General features: G+C 42.5%; 2 protein-coding genes across 8 annotated transcripts in view; both read left to right on the top strand.

Moving 5' to 3' along the window:
- The window catches only part of LOC147018126 (uncharacterized), a 33,741-nt gene extending 30,838 nt beyond the window's left edge, over positions 1–2,903 (top strand). For both annotated transcript variants that reach the window (XM_085897501.1, XM_085897500.1), the window contains exon 4: positions 2,317–2,903. In XM_085897501.1, coding sequence (XP_085753627.1) covers positions 2,317–2,351 — 35 coding nt within the window. In that variant the 3' untranslated portion in view covers positions 2,352–2,903. The remainder of the gene's footprint in view (positions 1–2,316) is intronic.
- A 4,933-nt stretch (positions 2,904–7,836) lies between these two features.
- The window catches only part of CACNA2D3 (calcium voltage-gated channel auxiliary subunit alpha2delta 3), a 390,026-nt gene continuing 373,369 nt past the window's right edge, over positions 7,837–24,493 (top strand). For all 6 annotated transcript variants that reach the window (XM_085897494.1, XM_085897493.1, XM_085897491.1 and 3 more), the window contains exons 1-2: positions 7,837–8,233; positions 8,499–8,580. In XM_085897494.1, the coding sequence (XP_085753620.1) occupies positions 8,136–8,233; positions 8,499–8,580 (180 nt within the window). In that variant the 5' untranslated portion in view covers positions 7,837–8,135. The remainder of the gene's footprint in view (positions 8,234–8,498; positions 8,581–24,493) is intronic.

The raw sequence follows: 24,493 nt of genomic DNA, 5'->3' as shown, positions 1-24,493 counted from the left end.
TTTTGAGATATCGTGCAATATATCATTTTTAGCCCTGTCTCTCAATGGTGACGAATCACTTAAAAATTCTAGTAGTCGGATCCAGATCTGCATCTTCACCAAAATTGAATCAATTCATCTTTTTCACACCCAACCTGTCCACAAAGTTTCAAAATAATCCGTCCACAACTTTTTGAGATATCATGCTATATATCGGTTTCGCCCAATCTATCAATGTTGAAGAATCACTTTAAATATTCTAGGAGTCGGATCCGGTTCCAGATCTTCACCAAAATCTAATCAGTTCGTCCTTGTCACACACCCAACCTATCCACAAAATTTCATCTGGATCTGTCCACAACTTTTTGAGGTATCCTGTACACAAACAGACAGAAAGGGGTGACAAGCTGGTAGGCGGCCATGGGTTGCCGAGCATCTGATGACCTTTGACCCCTGATCTGAGTTAATCTAGTACTAAGTACTTACGAAATTGCAATCGAATAGGTTAACCCGTGTATGAGCAAGGGGGCTTTGAATGGTCATTTTGCCCGAACAATGCACTCATTGACATTTGACCCCTGACCTAGCCGAGATAGGTCAATATGTCCTGAAGCAAAGTTGTAGTACCCATTGAGTACTCTGTACCTTTGAACTTTCATTCGTATCGGTTAACCCGTGTAGGAGCAAGGGTGCCTTGAATGGTAATTTCGCCCGAAAAATGCACTCATTGACCTTTGACCCCTGAACTACTTGAGATAGGTCATTATGCAAATGAGCAAAGTTGTAGTTCTCATTACGGTCTATAAGTATGTAAAGATTCATTTGATTCGGTTCAACCGTCTTGGAGCTAGTGTACTTTGAATTTTCAGCGGGAATGCTCAATGGCCCTCGGACACCCAAGTTGAGAGGGTTACCATTTGGAAAAAAATGGATGTCATATAGCGGATAGAGAATCACCTTAAGATTATGCATACCAAATCTCATCGAGTTCCATCTACTGATAACTACTCGGTATCAATTTGAATGAAAAGTACCGAAAATGCGGTTTGATATCGGAAATCCCCAAAGTTCGAGGGTGTGCTGTGGGTGAACAAAGATCTAAATCGAAAATCCGGCTCGATCGTTTGTGTACAATGTATTCCAGATGATTAGTGTGAATTTTCATGACCATCTGACCATAACCCTAGGAGTAGCATTTGGCACGAGGGCACCTCCAGCTCTCGCATATTATCGATTTTTGCACTAATTGACCTTTGACCCCTGACCTAAGCGAAATCGGACAATATGTCCTGAGGCAAAGTTGTAGTACTCATTGAGTACCATGAACCTGCAAAGTTTCATTCGTATCGATGCACTCACCTGGTCGCAAGGGGGCCTTCAATTTTCGCCAATTTTCACGCATACCCTAATTGTAGGGGGCGCTGCAGGTAAAGTATTCCATATATCACAAAAACTGGAATATATTTGATAGAGCATCACCTGTAGATCATTCGTGCCAAATTTCATAACCCTACGTGGGATAATGGCTTTCGGAATTGATTTCGCATGAACGGTACTGATTTGGAATGTTTTTCGGTTGTTTCTAGGGAACCAAAGCGTCCCTAGCAACCATCACAATTTCCAAAGTGCTTGGTCATAAGATGTACCTACCACCCGAGTTTGGTCAAAATACGCCCACGTTTACGACCAATTATGCTGATGACAAACAAACAAACATCCAAATAAACAGACAGAATTACTGACAATAAGGGTCACCTATTTCGGCGACCCAAAAACATAACCTCCTTCACCTTCGGTGGCAGAGGTAATTAAATAATTATCGTATCCAGATGTAGATTCAGATCTTCATCAAAATCGAATAAATTATTCCTTGCCACACACCCAACCTGTTCACCAAGTTTCGTCCGAATCTGTCCACAACTTTTTGAAATATCCTTTACACAAACAGACAGACAGACAGAAAGGGGTGAAAACACACCCTCCTTCACCCTCGGTGGTGGAGGTAATTTAATAATTCTCGTATCCAGATCCAGATCCAGATCTTCACCAAAATTGAATCAATTCTTCCTTGTCACACACCCAACGTGTCCACCAAGTTTCATTCCAATCCGTCCACAACCTTTTGAGATATCGTGCTATATATCAGAGACATGACAAGTAAATGGGCACCATGATTTTAAAAGAATTTATTTATTGAACATTTGAAGTCTATTTGATCCATTCTAATGCATACACTAGTATTTTGTAGACTTGCCATTTGCAGATTTCAATGTTTTTACTCTTTCAGGCAGAGAACCAACGAGTTCTTAAATTTTCTCTTGTGGGATTTCTGCCCAGGCTTCACGCAAAAGGTTGAGCAATTCTGTCCATGATGTTGGTTTCCTGGACTTTTTCCGCGCAGCTCGACCCAATATGGCCCAGAGAGGTGTTCAATGGGATTCATCTCACGAGACCGACTTGGCCATGGAAGTTGCTTGATCCCATTTTGATCCCACAAAAAATTCAAGTCGGCAAATCCGGGTCCAGATCTTCACCAAAATCTAATCAATTCGTCATTGTCACACACCAAACCTGTGCACAACTTTTTAAGATATCCTGTACCCAAACAGACAAACAGACAGAAAGGAGTGAAAACATAACCTCCTTCACCTTCGGTGGCGGAGGTAAAAACCAGCAAATGGTACATATGTGTGTGGAAATTGACGATACATGTGCACTTGTTATGATGACAAGTTCGAACAGACAAGCTCTTCTTGCCTGATAAAAATGTTCGTTTTTGATCTTTCTCTCAACACTCAAATGATTGGATGTTATTGCACCAACATCATTGTGTGTGTGTGTGTGTGTGTGTGTGTGTGTGTGTGTGTGTGTGTGTGTGTGTGTGTGTGTGTGTGTGTGTGTATATATATATATATACATATATATGCACATAAAATTGAACCAAACTTCTAGGCTGCTCCTATCTTAAAAAAAAAGAAGTTAAAAAAAAAAAAAAGCTTGAATCTTCAACTTCAATTGTTTATAAAAATGTATTGTCATGGCTATTCCAAATTAATATGCAAAATAAATGTTTGAATTCTGGTGTAAATCTTGACAACACTGCAACTTGCTTACTTATCCTCTATTAAAACAAGCCTGTCTCCATCGCGGTTTTGATGAGGTGGGAGAAGCCGACGTTACACAACCTCTGCAGTCACATGGAGAAGAGTTAACCAATGAAGATCTGAAGCAACTGGGGATGATGATATTCAATTAATTTGTTGGAATAAAAAAAAACAACTTATTCTCTATGTGTAAATAATGTATTTTGTTTGGCGATAAAATTTTCCCTGGAACGTAACCCCCCCCCTTTTACATAAATTTTTATGGGGAGATTGGATTCGCTTAAAGTCGTTTCAGTTGAAGTCGCACTTTTCAAGAACGTAACTACAATGTTAAACGAGGACTGACTGTATATAATCAGCATTGGCAGACCCACCTTATGTGGGCAACGTAACGTGGTGATATGTTCAAAGAATTGGGATATACTGTCACCTTCATTGGCATTACTGGGCCCCACTGTAATGTTTTTGTGCTATAAAATGCAACGCAAACATAATTTTCCACAATTCAATGTTTTCTGGGACACATTGTAGACCTGAAAATTATTTTTTGGCACAAAGATGACACAAAACTTGGAGGTGAGGTGGATAGCAGAGGGGGTGGTGATCAGATTCAGGAAAGTATTGACACTTGCATAGATTGGGCAGAAGATTGGCAGATGCAATTTAACCTGAGCAAGTGTAAGGTGTTGGGGATGGGAAAGAACAATGAAAATAGAGATTACAGGATGCAAGGGGTAATTTTGGAGCGTGTCACACAGGGGAAGGATCTGGGGGTGGTAATAGATGTGGGAGGTAAGCAGGTCATGCAGTGCGAGGTAGCTATAGGTAAAGCAAATAGGGTTTTAGGTTGTATTCAGAGGGGGTCATTTATAAATTAAAAGAGGTAGTGTTAACATTGTACAGGAAATTAATGAGGGCCACATCTAGAATATTGTGTGCAGTTCTGGTCACCACAACTCAGGAAGGACATAGATGTCATGGAGAGGGTTCAGCGCAGGGCGACGAGATTGATTCCGTGCCAAGCTAGACTCGGCTATGATGAGCGGCTAGAGGAGACAGGGCTTTATACACGAGAAAGGAGGTGGTTACGAGGAGATATGATAGAGATGTTTAAGATAATGAAAGGTAGAGATAAAATAAGTGTAGATTAATTATTCAGCACAGTAGACAGTGATAGGACCAGGGGTCATAGTCTGAGAGTAAAGAAGAGGAGAGTTAAGATGACAGTAAGGCAGAGGACTTTTGGTCAGAGAGTAGTTAATGCATAGAATTAATGCCCTGGAACCCTGGAAAGGTCATGGCAGCAGAAACAGATGATAAGTTTAAATTAGAATTAGATAGGTACCTGGAAGTTATGGAGATATAGAGGGTATGGGGATGTCTGCAGGACTTTTAGGTAGTTTCATCATTGATGGGTGATTGTGTGCTTGTGTACGGAGTGTTGGTGGGGGTCTCGTCAAGGGGTGTTGTGTGGTTGATGTATGTTTTTTTTTTTTTAACCAAGCGCATGCTCCCTCCCCCTGAGGGGAAGAAAAAATAACAAAAACAATTTTATAGAAAATAAATAAGTAAATGAATAAATACAAACCCTACAAAAACACGATTAACATACTTAAATAAATTTTGCATTTTCTTATTTGTATGTTGTGTTAATAATGAGTGAGGTGCTGCTGTCGCGCAGGCATGATGGGCTGAATGGCCTCCACCTGTGTCTGATTTCCTTGTGTGTGCTATAACCATATTTTGCCTTTCCGGACTACACTGAAGTTTTTGTGATGTAAAACACCAAGTCATCAATTTTGTAGTTTTTATTATTATAAATATATAATACATAATATATATGTATCTGTTGCTCTATTATCTTAAGATATACACAACTGTCACACAGATTAACGCTTGTGTGATCGTGTTTTCAACAAATCAAGAGATTGTAAATGCAATGATAAATAATTGTCCAACGCATGGAACCGAGTGAGATTAAAAAAAAAAAAAAATGCACAATCTTTGATTAAACGCCACCTTTTGAACGAACCGAGACAAGATCTTTGCAACGCCACACATCGAGTCCGTCTTTAAAAACGGTCTTACCCGTTGGGACAACGACGCTTCACACCAAACGATGCCAACGTTCTCTTTATAAAACGCATCACCGCAACCTGCGACCTGAGCTCCACTTCACTGATGTGACCACAATATTTCGTGATTCTCGTTGCCCCAAACCGTGTGTGTGTGTGAGTGAGTGAGTGCATATATGTATATGTACGCTTGCGTCTGCAGAACCTTTATTTGTATCACGCACAGAATATAAAACTGAGCACAAAATTTTGTTCCATGTGCAATTTATAAACATAATCTCTGCAGTGCAATTGTAATTTGAATTCCACATTTATCGAGCGTTCATGTTGGTACATTAACTTAGTTATGTGGTGTCGTCGGCACCAAATCAGCGTGATCGCTCTTTCATTGCTCGGTTCCCTTTTATATTCGCGAATCACTGCCATTTCATTCTTTAACCCATTTCATCCTGCGGGCCGATAAATGTCTTTTAATGTGCGTCATTCATGAGTTTAACAGAAATATTGCGACAAAACCATTACATATATCTGTCTATTCATTTACATTCCATTGGCAGCATCCTTGGAATCGCCTTGCCATGGTCCGCATCGCCCTTTTTTTTTATCGCCAAAGACAAATGTAAAATGCATTTTCGTACATTGAAGTGTCCTTCGTTTGCGTCCGTCGGGTATTCATTTCTTTGGGGGTTTTGTTCACCGGACCTAGACATGTTTCCATCACCTCGTCCCGTTGGGTGAAACGATTTTTCTGCAGCTGCACGAACAATTGCGAGCAAAATCCCTTTCCTCTAATGCCCTCGCCACCCCGTCCTGGTCTTTTCGTGCCTGTAATCTGTCATCCGATTAATGAGTGCTGTTTTGAAATGGAAATATTTACACGACTTTTGTGCAACAAAGTCGCCAAGGGACTTGGTTTATATTGTGAAAGGGTGTTTCCTTGCGGATAGGGCATTTAAACCGCAGTGCATATACCGAGCCGCCGCAGTGGAGACGTAGCTGTGTATTCAGGAGCAGCCGCAGAGGCCCTCTCCCCCGCTCCACCCACATGCCCCAAACACCCGCTCAGGCTCTTCTGCGTGGGTGGAGGAGACATGGTGGTGGGGGGGGGGGTGTGTTGAGGAAGGGCAGGGTCTACCAAATAAATATCCCACCCTTCGTTATAAACGACATCAAAACCGCAGGTAGAAATGCGTTATCTGGAATTGCGTCATTGCGCATTTCCCCCCCTAGGGGCTTTGCCGTCACGGAGTCGACCTCAGGAGGTTCCGAGAGCCAGTCGAGAGAAGCGCCCGAAGAGCTATTCGGTGGAAAAGCGCTTCCTCTGAGCAACAGCTGGTGGCGACAGAGACCCGAGACCGTGCAACTGCCCACGACCTTCCGTCGAGCGCACTGCCCGGGTCTCCGTCACGCGTATGCTTTCTTATTTGTTGAGAACTCCCATGGAGAATATTCAGCGGAAGGCTTACAAGCCACGCCCGTTTTTTGGAGAAACGCGATGTTTTCAAACGGATGAAAGTCAGTGAAATAAATGGTCCGTGGTATCAAGTCGTCGCGGAATAAATACAACATGCTTAGTTTGACGGTTGCGCATTAAGCATTCGTCCACAAAATTAACGGCTAAGCGAAATGAAATATCGTTAAATATCCTTTCATTCTGCAAGACCACATTATGACGTGGCACCCTTTCCTTGTCAACTGGAAAGTGAACCTGCAGGCGTGATGAACACTACGGATGGTGATGTAACACGCCATTTTTGGTCGATGTCATATACATGGGGCGACGCAAGGTGAGAGCTGCCTGGAATTGCCCGGATTCGTGGTGTGGAGGGAACGCATTCCCTTAGCGAAGCGACCCCCCCCCCCCCAGACCGACCACTGACCGACCCTAACGCACCACCCTCTTTCACGACGAATTTGATTAAATCACATGAAGTTCCCTTGAATAACAAGTCGACGAGGCCAGAGGGCGATGGTACGAGCCCCCATTTGAATGCCTCGACCCGAGGGTCCCCAAAGTCCATGTCTCATCCCCTTCGCTGAATCCCATGTAATGCGCTTGTGTCGTTGAGCTGGGCAACGTCGCCGCTACCTCCTCCCCACCGGCCACCTCGACAAACACACTCCCTCATGTCGCATGCTTTGCATATTCAACTCGCCCGAACCCTGTCCCTGCACGGATCCAGTCCCTCTTGTGTATGTTTAAAAGAAAAACGAACAAACAAAGCGAGACGCAAGTTAACCTTCCGTGCATGATTGCTGCTTTCAGCTTTTATAATCACACTTGAGCACCAGGTGCGTGCGACCTCGTTGCGGCGGAGGTTTCCGCTCTTGACTGATTTACCTTCCTGCGCAAGTCTTTCTGTCTGTCCTCGGTAACCGACGCTCGGGAGCCGCTTGCGCATTTGCGCCCCTCCCTTGCAAACGTGATTCAAATAGCGAAGGCGATGCGAGGGAAACGGCGAAGAGAAGAGCAAGTTTGAAAAGAGGTTCAAGTGAGGCCGATGATGAGCGGGGTCGTGAGAGCAGGACGTGGAAGCGCAAACTTTCTGCGCATTTCTCAAGAGCCACATTGCTGCCTGACCCAGAGGGTTTAGCTCGGTGGGAGTCAGAAAGGGGGAGGGAAAGAAGGAAGGAGGGGGGGGTGGGGGGAAGGGGGAGCTTGGTGTTTTCATCTCGCGGCCTTGCAAATTGAAAACGAGGAGTCTCACGTCGCGGAGCGAGCACAATACCCATTGTTACCATGGGTAACTCGATTAGCGTGTAATTATCGCAACAATCGCCTGTAGAGATCTCCGAGCCAGTTCTCTTGGACTCGAGGTACCTGGTTGAGCTGTCGCTAAACATACGCATTATATAGACGAGAAGGACAAGAGGGAGAGAGAGGGAGAGGGAGACAGACAGAGAGAGAGAGAGAGAGAGTTCGAGCGTGTTTTACGCAGAGCTTGGCTCGCTCACTCAATCCCGGGCCGCTCTCGGGATGCCGTGCTGGGATCGCCCGGCGCTCCTCGCGATGCTGCTCTTGATGATGGTTCCGCAGGCATCCCTGGCATGGAGGGAACGTATTCCCGACGGAATGTGAGTGTAAACGCTCACTCCGCGTGCGGCCGGGGCTCACCGGCAGTTCGGTCATTACTGTGTTGTAAGATTCACGAACCGGGCGCTGTATCTCAATGGCGATGTACGTACGTTTTTATTAAACAATGCGTGCGCGCTCCCACGTGCGGCGCTCACGTGTGCTGTGGTGCTCACGTGTGCTGTGCTGCGTTCCGCGTGTGCTGTGGTGCTCACGTGTGCTGTGCTGCGTTCCGCGTGTGCTGTGGTGCGCTCCTTGTGTGCACAGCGTGAAGCTCTGGGCGGCCGCGTTCGGCGGAGAAATCAAGGCGATGGCGAGTCGCTACTCGGGATGGAGCGTCATGCACAAGGTACGACAGCGCACGGACCGTGGGGGCTCCACCTGGTCACTGTCGCTACGAACTACACTTTGTGTGTGTGTGTGTGTGTGTGTGTGTGTGTGTGTGTGCGTGTGTGTGTATATATAATATAAATATATAATGCGAGAGAGACATGTTCATGATTCTGTAAAAGATCCCACGGAGTTTTATTAATTTTTGGGAGAATAGAGCGACCACAGAAGGCTTACGCTACACGCTGGTAGTGTATAAATTAGTAATCCGACATGCTTGTCTTTTCCTCCAACCCGCAAACCCAAATTAATAATAAAACTGAAATTATTTAATATTCTATTCCATTGTCTTAGTAAATAACTCGGATATAAAGAGAAAGTTTGCTCCCTCTTGTGATGGTCGCAAGGCGTTTGACCCCAAGTACACGGATGGACTTCAAAACCCTGCAAGATCCTCTGCTCTCGGACACTGACGATGTTGGCACGTCCGCACGTCATTGTGATGCAACTCGCAGGGTTATCATAATGTATACGAAATGCGTGTTAACGGTTCGGGGATGGACGTGTATGATGGACCAAGCCTGACTGTGTACACTTGGAATGTAACTACGATTGTTCACTCCATGAAATTGTGTCGGGACGACGCCTTATACCGATCACGACGTGCATAGCTCGGGCTCGGGTCGTGCACGACAGCAACGTTCGATTGGTACACGTACGCCTCGTGTGCAGCACAGAGCTGCGGAATGCGTTACAAACTACACGTCTCTACTCTGCACGACTATGCTGAGTTCGTAACCGAACATCTTAATGATCATACTTATGATTATTATTATCAACCCTGTCAATATTATCATCATGATTTACCCACTTTTGTCAAGAAGATTGGCCTGTTAGCTTAAGAGTTGTTGTGAAGGGAAATTGATGTACACATTGTCATAGAGTTATTGCAAATAACACCAACCTTTGTTTGAATCTCACCGATGTGAACTTTCTTTTCTACTGTTGTCATGATTAAACCTTTTACAGTTATAGTGATGACTCTGGAAAATATTATTGTGGTCCATGTTGCTTGGTTTCACAAATCTCTACCTTGTGAATACAAAACTACACCGTGAATACACAATACACTGTGGATACAAAACTACACCGTGAATACACAATACACTGTGGATACAAAACTACACCGTGAATACACAATACACTGTGGATACCAAACTACACCGTGAATACACAATACACTGTGGATACAAAACTACACCGTGAATACACAATACACTGTGGATGCAAAACTACACCGTGAATACACAATACACTGTGGATGCAAAACTACACCGTGAATACACAATACACTGTGAATACAAAACTACACCGTGAATACACAATACACTGTGGATGCAAAACTACACCGTGAATACAAAACTACACTGAGAATACACAATACACTGTGAATACAAAACTACATTGTGAATCCAAAACTACACCGAGAATACACAATACACTGTGGATACAAAACTGCATCGTGAATACACAATACACTGTGGATACAAAACTACATCGTGAATACACAATACACTGTGGATACAAAACTACATCGTGAATACACAATACACTGTGGATACAAAACTACATCGTGAATACACAATACACTGTGGATACAAAACTACATCGTGAATACACAATACACTGTGGATACAAAACTACATCGTGAATACACAATACACTGTGGATACAAAACTACATCGTGAATACACAATACACTGTGGATACAAAACTACATTGTGAATCCAAAACTACACCGTGAATACAAAACTACACCGAGAATACACAATGCACTGTGAATACAAAACTACATTGTGAATCCAAAACTACACCAAGAATACACAATACACTGTGAATACAAAACTACACCGTGAATACACAATACACTGTGAATACAAAACCACATTGTGAATATAAAACTGCACTGTGAATACAAAACTACACCGTGAATACACAATACACTGTGAATACAAAACTACACCGTGAATACAAAACTACATTGTGAATCCAAAACTCCACCGTGAATACACAATACACTGTGAATACAAAACTACACCGTGAATACAAAACTACATTGTGAATCCAAAACTACACCGTGAATACACAATACACTGTGAATACAAAACCACATTGTGAATATAAAACTGCACTGTGAATACAAAACTACACTATGAATCCATGTTGCTCGGTTTCACAAATCTCTGCCTTGTGAATACAAAACTACACCGTGAATACCACAAGACAACATGTACACAAAACTACTCCATGAATACCATAATATACCATGAATACCACAATTCACTGTAAATACCATAATACACCCTGGATACCATAGTATACCATAATGCACTGTGAATACAAAACTACACCATGGAAATAATGGTACACCGTAAATACCATAATGTACCATAAATACCATAACACACCATGAATACCATAATGCACTGTGAATACAAAACTACACCATGGAAATAATCGTACACCGTAAATACCATAATGTACCATAAATACCATAACACACCATGAATACCATAATGCACTGTGAATACAAAACTACACCATGGAAATAATCGTATACCATAACACACCGTGAATACCATAATACACTGTGAATACCATAATACACCATGAATACCAAAATACACTGTGAATATAAAACTACAGCGTGTACTCCATCGTACACCGTGGATACCATAATCCACCATGAATACCATAATATCAGTATTTTATAGTGTTCTGCCCAAAGGCAGGTTCTGTGCTGCTGAAGCAGTTTCTTGACAAGGGTTATCCTGGGTGGTTTGCCGTTGCCTTCGCAGCAGTAGTTATGCCACGAATTCGTAATTTTCCCACAGTGCCGGCGACAGCTTGCCGACTCTTCCCAAAGGACACCATGGGATCTTTAACACCAACTAATACTAGCAGATGTGACGCCCAGTTAAATGTCCAATCAAGGGACGGCACACACATTGATGATTCACCCTGCCTGTGAAACACCGGGATGACAGTTTATGGCTGGGTATGGATTCAAACTCAGGCTAGACTGCTTTGGGGCGATCGTGCATACCTCTAAAGTCTAAACTGACTTGTCAGCAAAATACCACAATACACCATGATACCAAAGTACTCTGAATATCATGGTGTACCATGAATACCATAGTACACCTTGAATACCATAATACACCATGAATACAAAACTACACTGTGAACACCATAATACACCCTGAATACAATGGTACACCGTGAATATCATGGTACACCATATATACCATAGTTCACTGGAGTGACATGACATGGGTCATTGAAGGAGATGATTATAGTCCTCATCATATGATGATGAACATCCAAAACACGTTCAGGGTTCAGGTGTGTAGTTTCAGCATGCCATTATAGTAATTATATGATACACCATTTTGCTATAATGTGGATTATAAGGAGACCTGCAGGGATTTTGCAGGAATATAGCAGCTCCATGACTGTGGGCCTTCCTTGATGTAGAACACTAACCTGGGGTTCATCAACCGAGGCGATAGATTGCTCTGGAAAAGCATTTCTATACCATTTATTTGAAGAGGCAATATCCTGGCAGTCTCATATAATAACTCGAACGGAAGTTGGGAGAGCGCATTCCTCTGCCAGGATGAACAGTTTAGGTTTTGTATCCCACTGATAGGCCAGATCCCGATCCGGACCTCAACCAAAATCGAATCGCTTGTTCTTGTCATCCACCTAATTCATCCACTAAGTTTTGTCTGAATCCATCCATAACTTTTTGAGATATCCTGCACACAGACAGACAGATAAGGGTGAAAACATAACCTCTTGTTCACCCTCTGTGGCACAGGTAATGATAATAATAATGATTACTATTCATACTTACTATAATTCAGTAACAGATACAAGCTACCAGATTGCAGACACATGAGATACCAATATTTTCCTGCTAATATAACAACTACGACTACTGTTGATTGATTTGAAGTACCATAATCTTTACAGAGCGTTGGTGCTGCCAAAGCAGTTTCTCTTGTCAAGGGTTATACCGGGTGGTTTGCCATTGCTTTCCCAGCATTCTTTGTCTATGCTCTATCCCTTGAGAAAATAGGGTATGGACAAACAAATCAAGCAAGGAAGCAGCACATACTATTATGTAAGTCTTTCGTATGACTCGGCATGGGTTTGAACCACCGACCTCTCAGGCTCTGAGCGGATGCCCTTACCCAATTACTGTTATAATTGCTATAATCATTGTTGTGTGCGTTTTTTTTTTTTTGGAGTGGTTTGTGATGGAGTGGGTAAAGCTTTGTTTTATTGCCCTCACCAGCATGGGTTCGATTACTATGGCTATTCAGTGATGGATTTTAGTTGTTGGTGTGCACCCTTCGGTGTACGTTCACACAAATGCCTGCCCACAGCGGTTTGTGAAAACTTGGGCCAATTCTGCATGTTCATATTAGAGCCGCTCTGTCCAAACTATTGGGAAGTCGTGAAGAAAGATCATGATTTACCTTATTTATATGATTAAGGCATCATTAACTTTATGACCCGACAAATCATTTTGTTGGTAAATGATGGATTAATAGTTTTATCCATCTAATATATAAAGCTCATTCTAACCATTCACTGACTCACTGACTGACTGACATTAATGTTCAGTACTTTCTGGGTGATGTATAAAGCTGAAATTTTGCATATCGATGGACATCGAAGCCGATACACCGGGGAAAAAAATCTCAGAACCGTTGGAAAGCGTCTAAATGAAAAAAAAAAACCCCCAAAAATCCGAAAATTATTCCCTTGTGGAGTCGACTGGGGGATGCTTTTGGAAAGTTTATTGTCACAAATCTTTCACAAACTGGCTGACCAGGTCTGATGTTTGACTCGAACTGATTTGGACAGAAATTGGATTTGTTCATGGAGCCGGTGATAATTCACTTTTCCGATGCGAAAGTCACCGTGGTAACTTTAACATCCACCGACGACCAATGCTGGCAGATAGGTCATCCAGCTTAATGTCCTTCGAATAGAAGGCACGAAACACCAGGCTGACAATTTATAGCTGGGTCACGATTCAAACCCAGGTCTGACAGCTCAAAGGAGAGGCTGTCTTGATAGCACTGTTTTGTATGTGTGTGTGTGTGTGTGTGTGTTTTACATTACAGTATGTACATATATGAAAGATATTTTATACCTCATTATATATACATATATCTTCCTTTTCTATATCGAAAATTCTATAATGTGTGTAATTTTGCCCAAAGTGTATGACACCGTTCATGGCGAAACACATGATGTAAACCCACGATCGCATGTGTTTAGGCCTCATTGTGTGTTGGTGTGTGAGTCGGTACGGGGGTCACACTGCGCTCGTTCCTAACTCGGACCCCTGCCGCGCTGTGCCAGACGAGTGTTTAACGCACCGTTGGCCCGGATCGCCCACGGCTGTTCAGGGCCGTTCAGCGAGCTCGGCCCACTCCAGGTCCTCTTGGCATTACACTTGGATCATATTGATGTCGATTTCCTCATGGATACACAATGATATCGGCCGACAACAAAATCTCCAATTTGGCATGTCCCTTATCATTCCCCATTTCATTAACCCTTTATGAACGTATTTCGTACTTCTAGATAAAAGGCGATTTGGTAGAACATTTTTGGGCAACAGTAATAACTGATGAATCATGAAAAACTAGTCGGCCTCATGTCATTGTTTTGTATGATTGCCTTTTGCTGTTTTTTTTTTATAGCGGATCACATAAATGCAAATGCGATAGTCGTTCCAGATCATCGGTGTAACACAGTGCCCTCTTGTCTGTCTCTGTCGGTCTAGCCTTCTCTCCATCTACTCTGAAAGTGTAACTTGTTTGAGGTGACATGCCACTTTAAGTCGAGATTCAAACCCAGGTTAGACAGCTCAAAGGCAAGTGCACATACCTCTGGGCTACACCGTTCACAACATATCCACGCGTGTGTTGATGTAAGTCCTACAAGATGTTTACCATCTCAGAAAATCATATTCTACAAACACTGCATGTCGGCGAGTACCGATAAGTGTATTTTTTCGTGTTAAGTACAATCCAATGTTAAGTACAAACATTTGGACAAAATATCCTGGATATACTTCAGCACTTTGTTGGTCATGCTGAACACGAAGATACGTCGGTGATCGACATATTACTGAGGGAAGGATTGGAAAGACATGTGCTGGGATTAACTGAGACTGAATAAAAGGAGAAAAGTCGGAGATAAAGGGATGAAGAATAAGGGTAGATAAGGAGAATGCATGGAACGGGATAAATTTGAATCAAAATGCTGCCAATTTTGTATACACTTGTATAGATCCATACAAATAAGTGTGTGTGTGTGTGTGTGTGTGTGTGTGTGTGTGTGTGTGTGTGTGTGTGTGTGTGTGTGTGTGTGTGTGTGTCAGTGTGTCAGTGTGTCTCCTCCATAACTCCAACACCATGAAACCAAGCAGCCTGAAACTTTGCATGCATACTAAGAAAACTCCAAGCAAGTGCAAGAGTGAAAATTGGATGTTTGGGTTAATTAAAACACCCCTTTTGAACATAATTCAGGGCCTTATTTAATTATATCCTTTATCAAGGCCAAATCCTTGGTCAGCCCTCTTTCAGCTTGCTGGGGTCTTAATTCGCCATTTTTTGTTGGGCTTATTGAAACATGCCTTGATTTGGAAACACGATCCACTCTCACGGACTAATTAAAGTATATAATCAAAATGTTATATCTGATTTGAAAGTTGGATCTCATGGATTAAATAAGTGTTGGAATCTGGAGTGAAATCTGACAATTTAAACAAGTTAGCAATCTTTATAACTAAGTGCATTCATTTAAGCAAACGCATTAAGCTTAATTTTTTTTCAACTATTTGGACAATTATATTTAGTGAATAAAAGGTTATGGAATGAGCAGAAAGTGGAAATTCATTGAGCGCAAGGACGTGCTCTATAACCTACTTTTGCAGGTCCACAGGGGTACTTTTTTTGGGGGCAACTACGTATGCAGTTTTTCTTTTTACCATTTTTTGTGATCTGCTTTCATTACAAAATATTAATATGAATTTACGAAAAGTTGCTGCAATATAAGAGTCAGCAGTTCATGAAAACGGAGAGGTATGTAGGCAGCACACACGGACGTTGTACAAATGGATAGAAATGACTCCGTGGTGTGTGTGTGTGTGTGTGTGTGTGTGTGTGTGTGTGTGTGTGTGTGTGTGTGTGTGTGCCGACATGCTTCATCACATGTGTGTGGTTTACATGGGCGTGTAGTTCAACCTCGCACCCGGGGCCTTCATGCATGGTGCTGTGGAGGAGGTTATGTGGCTCTCTCACAAACCATGTGATTCAATCCTGTACTAATTCCAGTGTAAGGGGACCATTCCCCCTCCCCCCATGCTTTCCCTCAAGTCCCCCTATCAAATTCATGTCCAGAACACCTCCTTCCCTCCAAACTACCTCCTCTCTCTCCCCCATCCTCCTTGTTCCATCTCTCCTCTTGTAGTACATAGAGACGTGTGGTGAGGCCTCGCTCCCCCCCCCATCCTCACTCTCCCCCACTTCCTAGCTCTTACTCCCCCACCCCTCCTAGCTCCCCCACCCCTCCTCACTCCCCCTCCCCTCCCCATCTTAATATTCCCGTCAGCAAAGTGACGGATTGTATTTGCTCGTGCATATATACTGTATATAGCCATTAATTATAATGTGCACTTCCTTTGCTTACTCTTTCAGGTTTTATGCCAGGATTCTGGTTCTTATGATGTGAATAATACTCTAACTTCAGAACATTCTATGTTATGTTAAGATCCACACCCTTTCCAGGGTGTTGGTGCAGTTGAATTACTATCATGGCAAGGAATACACTATGTGGTTTGCTCTTTCCTTCCCAGGGATAGTAGGTTGGGAATTTAGAACTTACTACGGCACAGGCACATAATCACCTACCCTGTGAAGGACATCCTTCGCGTCCACTTCGAGAAAATGCTGTCAGACTGGTCTCCAGTTTAAACGACCCATCCTACGGATGGCATACTCAATGATGCAACACCCTGCTTGGGCGAACGGCTCATTGGTGATCATGCTACCTCTGAGCTATCGTGTCAACCCTCATGTTTGAAAAGAACAATATATTATTTTGGTTTACAGATTTGTTTGTCGATTGTAGGATGATTGATGGTGCTGATGAATTGTTTAACAAAAAAAACTTTACATATTCTCATTGAACTTCCATAATGCACCTGCCTTTATGAATACAATGACAATATTCGAAGTCACTTTAATAATACCATCAGAGGCCAATCCAGGCGGGGATTGATGCCACCACCTCCCCTCCCCAAATCCCTTCAAGAATCCCGAATTTGCCATAGTATAATCGGGCTTAACTGTAATAAGTGTGTGAATCATAGAATGAATGATGCGAATTCCGATTGATCATGGTGAAAGACTTTGAGATGTCCGCCAAACGTTTAATTGGCAAAACATTGATCGCAGGCCCAAAGCAATGAATGTGGGCTTCCATCTTAACTTCTCTAGCCTGCAGTGCCGACTGCCCTTTTAATCGGTTGCACAAGCACAGGTCATCCGATTTGTGGCTTGCCTTAAGGTTAAACCGCACACCGCAGAGCTCCTGCACCCTACTCAGTGTCTTCAACCTCTGTTCCTTCCCGCTCAATCTCATCACTGCATTGATGCATTTAATTTCTGCAATATCATCCACGTCAGTGAGGACAGCACCAGCAGAAATGCAACACAGCCATAGTTGCTGGGGTCTCGGGCATCCTTAACAACAGAGGCCTACTGTACACTAGATGTCGAATGCTGGCCGCGTAGCCAGACTCAAGCCCGTGGGATCTTGTTTTCCACTTTCCCTGATCTGTTCAATTTATATACTCCGTAATATGCTTAATGCCTACTTAACCACTCAATGCCTCCCAAAAAATATCACTTACCATTTCATGTCTCAATGTCTCTTTGTATTTCACTGTGTATCTTTCTATCCCCACTGCCCTTCATGTACCGTTATTGTCCTTGATGTAATTAATGTGTGTCCTGTTCATCCATGAACCTTGCCTGCTGTAAAAAAAAAAATTCAATCCCTGAGCAGTAGAGCATTTCACCTCCATAATTGGCCACTGCAGCAGTGTTTAGGCCTGCCAGATTATCACCCCAGTTTAATGTAGCCATTGTGATAAAGGCACACCTGAGACTCTTGCCGCATCGTTTAATCACCATGTGGTGTTAGCTTTTACAGGGCACCTGCGCACCGGATAGAGCAAATTTCAAATATCAGCATGATGCCATGGCCCTCCCAAATGGAGTAGCATCTCCACTACTCTTGCACTTACAATCATACCTCACTTGACTGTGGTGGTGACAATGTGCAGTGTGGTTGACGGCAAGGCCTGGCATGGTATTGTTTCCGTGACTAAACCGGGCACACCCTTATAGGTGTGTGTGGGTGGCGATCATTAGTGCAAGAAACGCAAATGATCAGCACACTGTTCGAATTGTCAGAGTTTATACAATGGCTCCTGAGAGCTTGTCCGCCCCACAAAGCATTTAGCTGACTATATTTAGCAGTGCTTGGCACGCTGCATCACTTTCTTGCCATGATGCACTAAAAGCCATAGATTGTCAGTTGGAATCAAGTGTTCTGCGTCCATAAGAGGAAACAATATGGCTGCCAGGTATCCAGATGGATGTTTCGGGTTTCCAGGTAACAAGCTGCTGCTTAACCCGATGCCTTGGCGACTTGGTATTCTGCCTTGTTCGAGTTAATGAGATGTTTTTGCAATTTTATTTTTAATGGCTATCCATATTGCTCAACCAGCCTGTTAGTGTTGCAATCTGAACCTCTGTTCTGGCTCATGATGTATCGAACCCTGTTTCAAATCCCATGTGCCATATATGGTTGTTCAATGTCTACTAATGTTCTTGTTATTTATGTAAGAGTACAGTGATGTCTAGTAATGTCTTTTCTGAATGTCATTGATATATGAGCAAGCTCCTCCATGCGCCTTGCATCATTATTTTAGAAAACCCTTTAAAAATACAATAAAAATTAAACTTTGGATGAGTTGGATGCTTCTCTTAAAGCAGGTCTGCCTGGATATACAACCACAGTTCATACATTTGTAGGTTCAGGTGTGCTGCAAATGATTACATTTCTTCGACGGTATATCAGTACGTTTGCTTGAAAATCACACACGATGGCCTGTGTTGGAAGGTGTCCTTTAACACAGAACCACATTTGTTTTTTTATTTATGGAAATTGCCCCAAACAAGACACGAAGCCACTTTAAGTAAGGCTAAGGGAAGGTTAGACAAAGATAAGGACAAACAAAAGAGAAAAATAACAAGTAAACATCAAAGACACAGGAAGTAGCAGAAGTCAGGTGAAATGTGATGCAACCTCAAAGATGTAAGAAGTAGAAATTGACATTCCTCTTAAGGCTGGACAGATTGTACGACAACGGGAAGCATGTTACAGGTAGTGAATTCCAAAAACGAGACAACACGAGGGATAAAACTATCTGCATGGTCTTTCGTTCTGCATTTTGGATCAACTATAGTGCATGAGTGTGTATGGAAAACTGAGTCTTGTGTCCAAACACTCGTACAGGAGCAACCAAGTTAGAAAGTCCAGCAGAACATTTGTCATGAAAATATCTGGAGAACAAACCAAGAGTGGCAACTGACCGATCGTGAGAGAGAGGTTTTGAAGAGTTGAACCCATCTCCGCCCCAACCAGGTTAACGATGCGTTTCTGGAGCCGATCAAGTGAAGATAAGTGACAGGCTGGTGCTGCAGCCCAAATGTGGCAATACTACTCCATGAGGGGACGTATAGTTGTCTTGTACAGGTACAAAACAGCATCAGGAGGTAAATACCTCTATGCTCGAAAAAAGCCAACCAACTCGCTTGGAAGCACTCTTGGCAATACCAGAAATGTACATATCCCAATGGAGGTTCGAGGAGATCTCCAGATCAAGAAGCCAAAGCTCAGATGATTCCGTTGAGGTTGAAGACCCCATGTGCACAGAAGGGAAAGACCTGTTTATGGAGCGAGACATGGACAACAATTTAGTTTTCTTTGCATTGAAGGTTACCAGCCAATCATGCCTCCAATTCAGTACATTCTTTAAATCATTGTCCAGTGAGACTCCATCCTCATTACGAGTAGTGTTGAGTGAATCAGCAGATGGACAGTGAAGTGAGGAGTCATCAGCATACATGGCTAGCTGAGAAAGAACATTATCAGGAAAATCATTGAAATAAACAACGAACAGAGTGGAACCAAGGACAGAGCTCTTTGGAACACCGGAATTGATGGATCAAGTAGGAGAAGATTGACCTTCAAGTACCACCTTCATCTTGCGATTTGTAAGGAAAGCCAAAATGATTGAATCTTGAATGTATCATTCCAGATACACCATACAACAGAAGCTTGTGGGGCAGACCTTTATGCCACACTTTGTCAAAGGCTTTTGAGATATCCAACACAACTACTCAAGCTTCACCCTTGAGCTCCAATGCCCTGTTTAAATGATCTATAATTAAGGATAGCAGATCACCAGTAGAGCAGGAATGGAGAAAGTCATACTCGCAGTCGGTGAGAAGTTCATCATCCTCCAGATGGCTGAGAAGTTGTTCATTGATGAAGCATTCAAATACGTAACTTTTTACGGGAAGCAGGCTGATGGGGCGATAGTTACTTGGCTCAGAATGCTCACCGGCACCCATGAAAACAGGGACAACAGAAGCCACTTTCCAGGATGAAGGAAACACCGAAGCAGACAAGCACAGGTTGTATAGTTTGGCAAGAATCGATGACAGTTCAGGACAATACATCTTCAATACAATCACAGGGATTCCATCAGGACCGGTCGCTTTCGAGGCATCTAGAGTTCGAATAATTCTGGCAACCTTCTTCGTGGTGATAAATGGAACAGGAATATCAGAGTCTGTACGAGATGGAAAATCAGGAAGAAGGTGTCCCTGATCATTGAGGGTAGAATTAGAAACAAAGAGATTTGAAAAGAGATGAAGCCTTATCCAGAGGTGAAGTAACAATCTCAGGTCAATGGAAGGGTGAAGGTATGGAAGATTTATTGCGGTTGAGTACACTGTTGGCAATCTGCCAAAAGTCTTGAGCCAAGTTGTTGTGTCGCAATGGAATTGGCTACCGAAGCTGTGTATTGCTGCTCAGCATCCTTAGGCACTCTTTTTCAGAAGTTACTTGCTTTGCTGAACAGACATTTGGACTCCAGAGACCCTTGCACATGGTACTGCCTGAAATAGTGGTTGCGATGAGCAATTGCTGATGCACAAGCCGGAGTGAATCTGGATAGGAATGAACCTTCACTCGATAGATACGTGAGGGAATATAAATCTCCATACCAGTACAAATTCATTGGGATATTTTCTCGGCAGCCATATTCGGACCAAGACTAAAAGCTGAGGTCCATGGCACATCAGCAAGAAATGAATGAAATCTGTCCCAATCCACTTTCCCAAACTGAAACAGTGCGGTGAAAAGGATGCACTGGAGTTGAGAATGAGGAGAAAGAGACACAAACAAAAACAGTGGAATGATCTGAGTTACCAACTGGAGGCAGGACATCAGCAACACAGTCACCAGAGTTAGAACACAAAAAGAGATCAAGCAAGTATCTTCCATCAGAGACATGGTCAGGGATATGAGTGGGAAAAGAAACGATTTGGGTGAGATTTTGAGAGATTGAGAAATTATAGGTATTGATACCAGGAGTGTCAGTATTATGAGTGTACCAGCCATTCCTTGTGGTGAACGTTGAAGTCACCAAATACCATGATGTTTGCAGAAGGGTGGAGTAATATAGCCCTGTCAATGCTGTGAGATTGCATTGAACACGGCACAAGAGGGAAAGGAAGCTGAGTGATACAGGGAGAAGAGATATGTTGTTGAATGCAGGAGAGCAAGGTGGAAACACAAACTCGTGAGAGCTACTTTCAAGAGAATTTTCATGAGCTGAAGGTAGAGTCCTCATCATAGATACCAAGACCATGATAAGGAGGGTGATCAAGTCTGTGAAAAATGTAACCAAGTACCTTGAAAGAAACGGAGGAGATGCCACTGTCCAACGGACACTCAGATAGAGCCAGCAGGTCAGATGAGTTAAGCTGAACAAAATATTTCACAGAAGAAAAGTTGGAGCGAAAGCCCCTGACATTGGAGAAACAAATATTAAAAGGATTTGAGCGTCGCGGTGCATGGGCTGGTGGATTGGCACGTGCAGGTGGAGATCTGTTATTCTTAGATTGTATAACCATATTATTAGTGATAAAAATACGTAATAGAATAAGAATAAGAAGAAGACATCAGTAAAAGTTACCCAAAACATTGAGTTATAATGATAGAAGTGATGTGCTTAAGACAAATTAATGACAAATTCCACAGAATTGGGTTATATTTGTGAATTTTTTTTTTCCTGGTTAAAAGATTATAGGTTCGTTTTTCATTGTGTTCCAACAATAACCTGTTTGAACAGCAGTGGTTACAAATTCATAATTTAATCTCGCATGGTTTTTCAACATTTCTGAAAGCTTGGACCCTGGGTGTTTCTTTGTGTGTGTGTGTTTGTAAAGCGTGTGGAAAACAGCAATTACCTCCACCACCGAAGGTGGACGGACGTTATGTTTTCACTCCTTTCTGTCTGTTTGTTAATTGCCAGAATCCTTTGGATTTCGGCAATTATGTTGGTCGGTTGTGTGTGTCATTCTGTGTCTGTCTGTCTGTATGTTTGTTTGTGTGTTTCTTTACCCTGTAGCAGCCACACCGTTTCAGCGATCATGATCAAACTGGGTGCAGATGTCGGCCATGGTCCAACTTAGACACTTGTCGTTTTTTGTGAATCTCGGTCAAAGGTCAAGGTCAAGGTCACCAAAAAACCGAAATTCTTATTTCCGCAATAACATCCGCTAAAATGGTTGTATCGACTTCAATCCAAATCCAAAATGTGCATCTTCAAATGCTGCATCCAACCATATGTCTAATTGGGGTGTCACACCAACACCCTTCTTAGCGGTCGGGGGTTGAATGTCAGGGGGGTCGGGGTCAAAACTTTCAAATTGTGATAAAAACGCCATTTCAAGTCCGATGGACTTCCAGGTTATGATCATGACCAAACTAAGTGCTATAACTCATTAAACAGAAGCACTATCGACTTATAAGAACCAAATTGATTTCCAGGTTTTTGTTTTTTCAGAGATCATGGAGAAATGACAAAGTTATTCTGGCAATTCCTTGCTCAACGAGCAATTTCATTTGTTTGTTGGATTTGCTATATATGCTAGATATCCCTTATTGTCGGGTTTTCCGTGTGTGTGTGTGTGTGTGTGTGTGTGTGTGTGTGTGTGTGTGTGTGTGTGTGTGTGTGTGTGTGTGTCTGCAACGCGACGCTCCACAGCACAAACCAGCAAACCGATTTCGATGAAACTTTGCCAACATGTGCAGTATTTGTTGGGAATGTGCGCGTTTGAATTTCGTTGCCTAGCAACCACCTGTTGCTGTGCAGCGGCCGAAAAACCACGTACAGTGTTTTCAAAACTTGTCCTTCAGTTTTGAATGCAGAGAAGCGAGACTTCGGAATTAAACACTTCAAGATATTTAGAAAATTTTACTCGAGCCGATTTTTGATTGAGGTTTTATTTTTCAAATGGTAGTCCTTCAAAAATCGGGTGTCTATTTACCGTCATTTTTTATGAGGGGCTTAGGGAAAGTGGACGTGGTTGATGAAAAGTGGGCGTGGCTTATGGAAAGTGGGAGCGGCTTATGAAAAATATTGTGTGGCTCAGGAGGTGTGGTCAAACAAGAGCATTGAGAGAAGTTTATCAGGTTTTGTGTGTGTGTGTGTGTGTGTGTGTGTGTGTGTGTGTGTGTGTGTGTGTGTGTGTGTGTGTGTGTCTGCAATGCGAGGCTCCACAGCACAAACCAGCAAACCGAAAATGTATTTATTTACCGAAAACGATTCCACACCCACACACTACCTCCAGTTATTTATTTATTTACCGAAAACGATTCCACACCCACACACCACCTCCAGTTATTTATTTATTTACCGAAAACGATGTTATACCCACACACCACCTCCAATTATTTATTTATTTACCAAAAACGATTCCCCACCCACACACCACCTCCAATTATTTATTTATTTTCCGAAAACGATTCCACGATCCATACACCACCTTTAATTATTTATTCATTTACCGAAAACGATTCCACGATCCACACACCACCTCCAATTATTTATTTATTTACCGAAAACGATTCTACGATCCACACACCACCTTTAATTATTTATTTATTTACCCAAAATGATTCCACCACCCACACACCACCTGCAATTATTTATTTATTTACCATTTCGGATTCTCCTGACACACCACCTCCAATTATTTATTTATTTATTTACCGTAAACGATTCCCATCCACACACCGCCTCCAATTATTTATTTATCGTAAACGATTCCCATCCACACACCGCCTCCAATTATTTATTTATTTACCGTAAACGATTCCACGACCCACACACCACCTTATTTATTTATTTATTTATTTACCGTAAATGATTCCACGTCCCCCACACGACGTTTAATTATTTATATATTTAGCCAAAACGATTCCCCACCCACACACCACCTTCAATTATTTATTTATTTCCTGAAAAACGATTCCCCACCCACACACACCACCTCCAATTATTTATTTATTTCCCGAAAACGATTCCACGACCCACACACCACCTTTAATTATTTATTTACCGAAAACGATTCCACGATCCACACACCACCTCCAAGTATTTATTTATTTACCGAAAACGATTCCACGATTCA

The sequence above is a fragment of the Eptatretus burgeri genome, chromosome 10 (assembly GCF_056783735.1).
Source record: "Eptatretus burgeri isolate ZD-2024b chromosome 10, Ebu_testis_v1, whole genome shotgun sequence".
NCBI lineage: Eukaryota > Metazoa > Chordata > Myxini > Myxiniformes > Myxinidae > Eptatretus > Eptatretus burgeri.
This window is presented reverse-complemented; position numbering and strand designations above follow the sequence as displayed.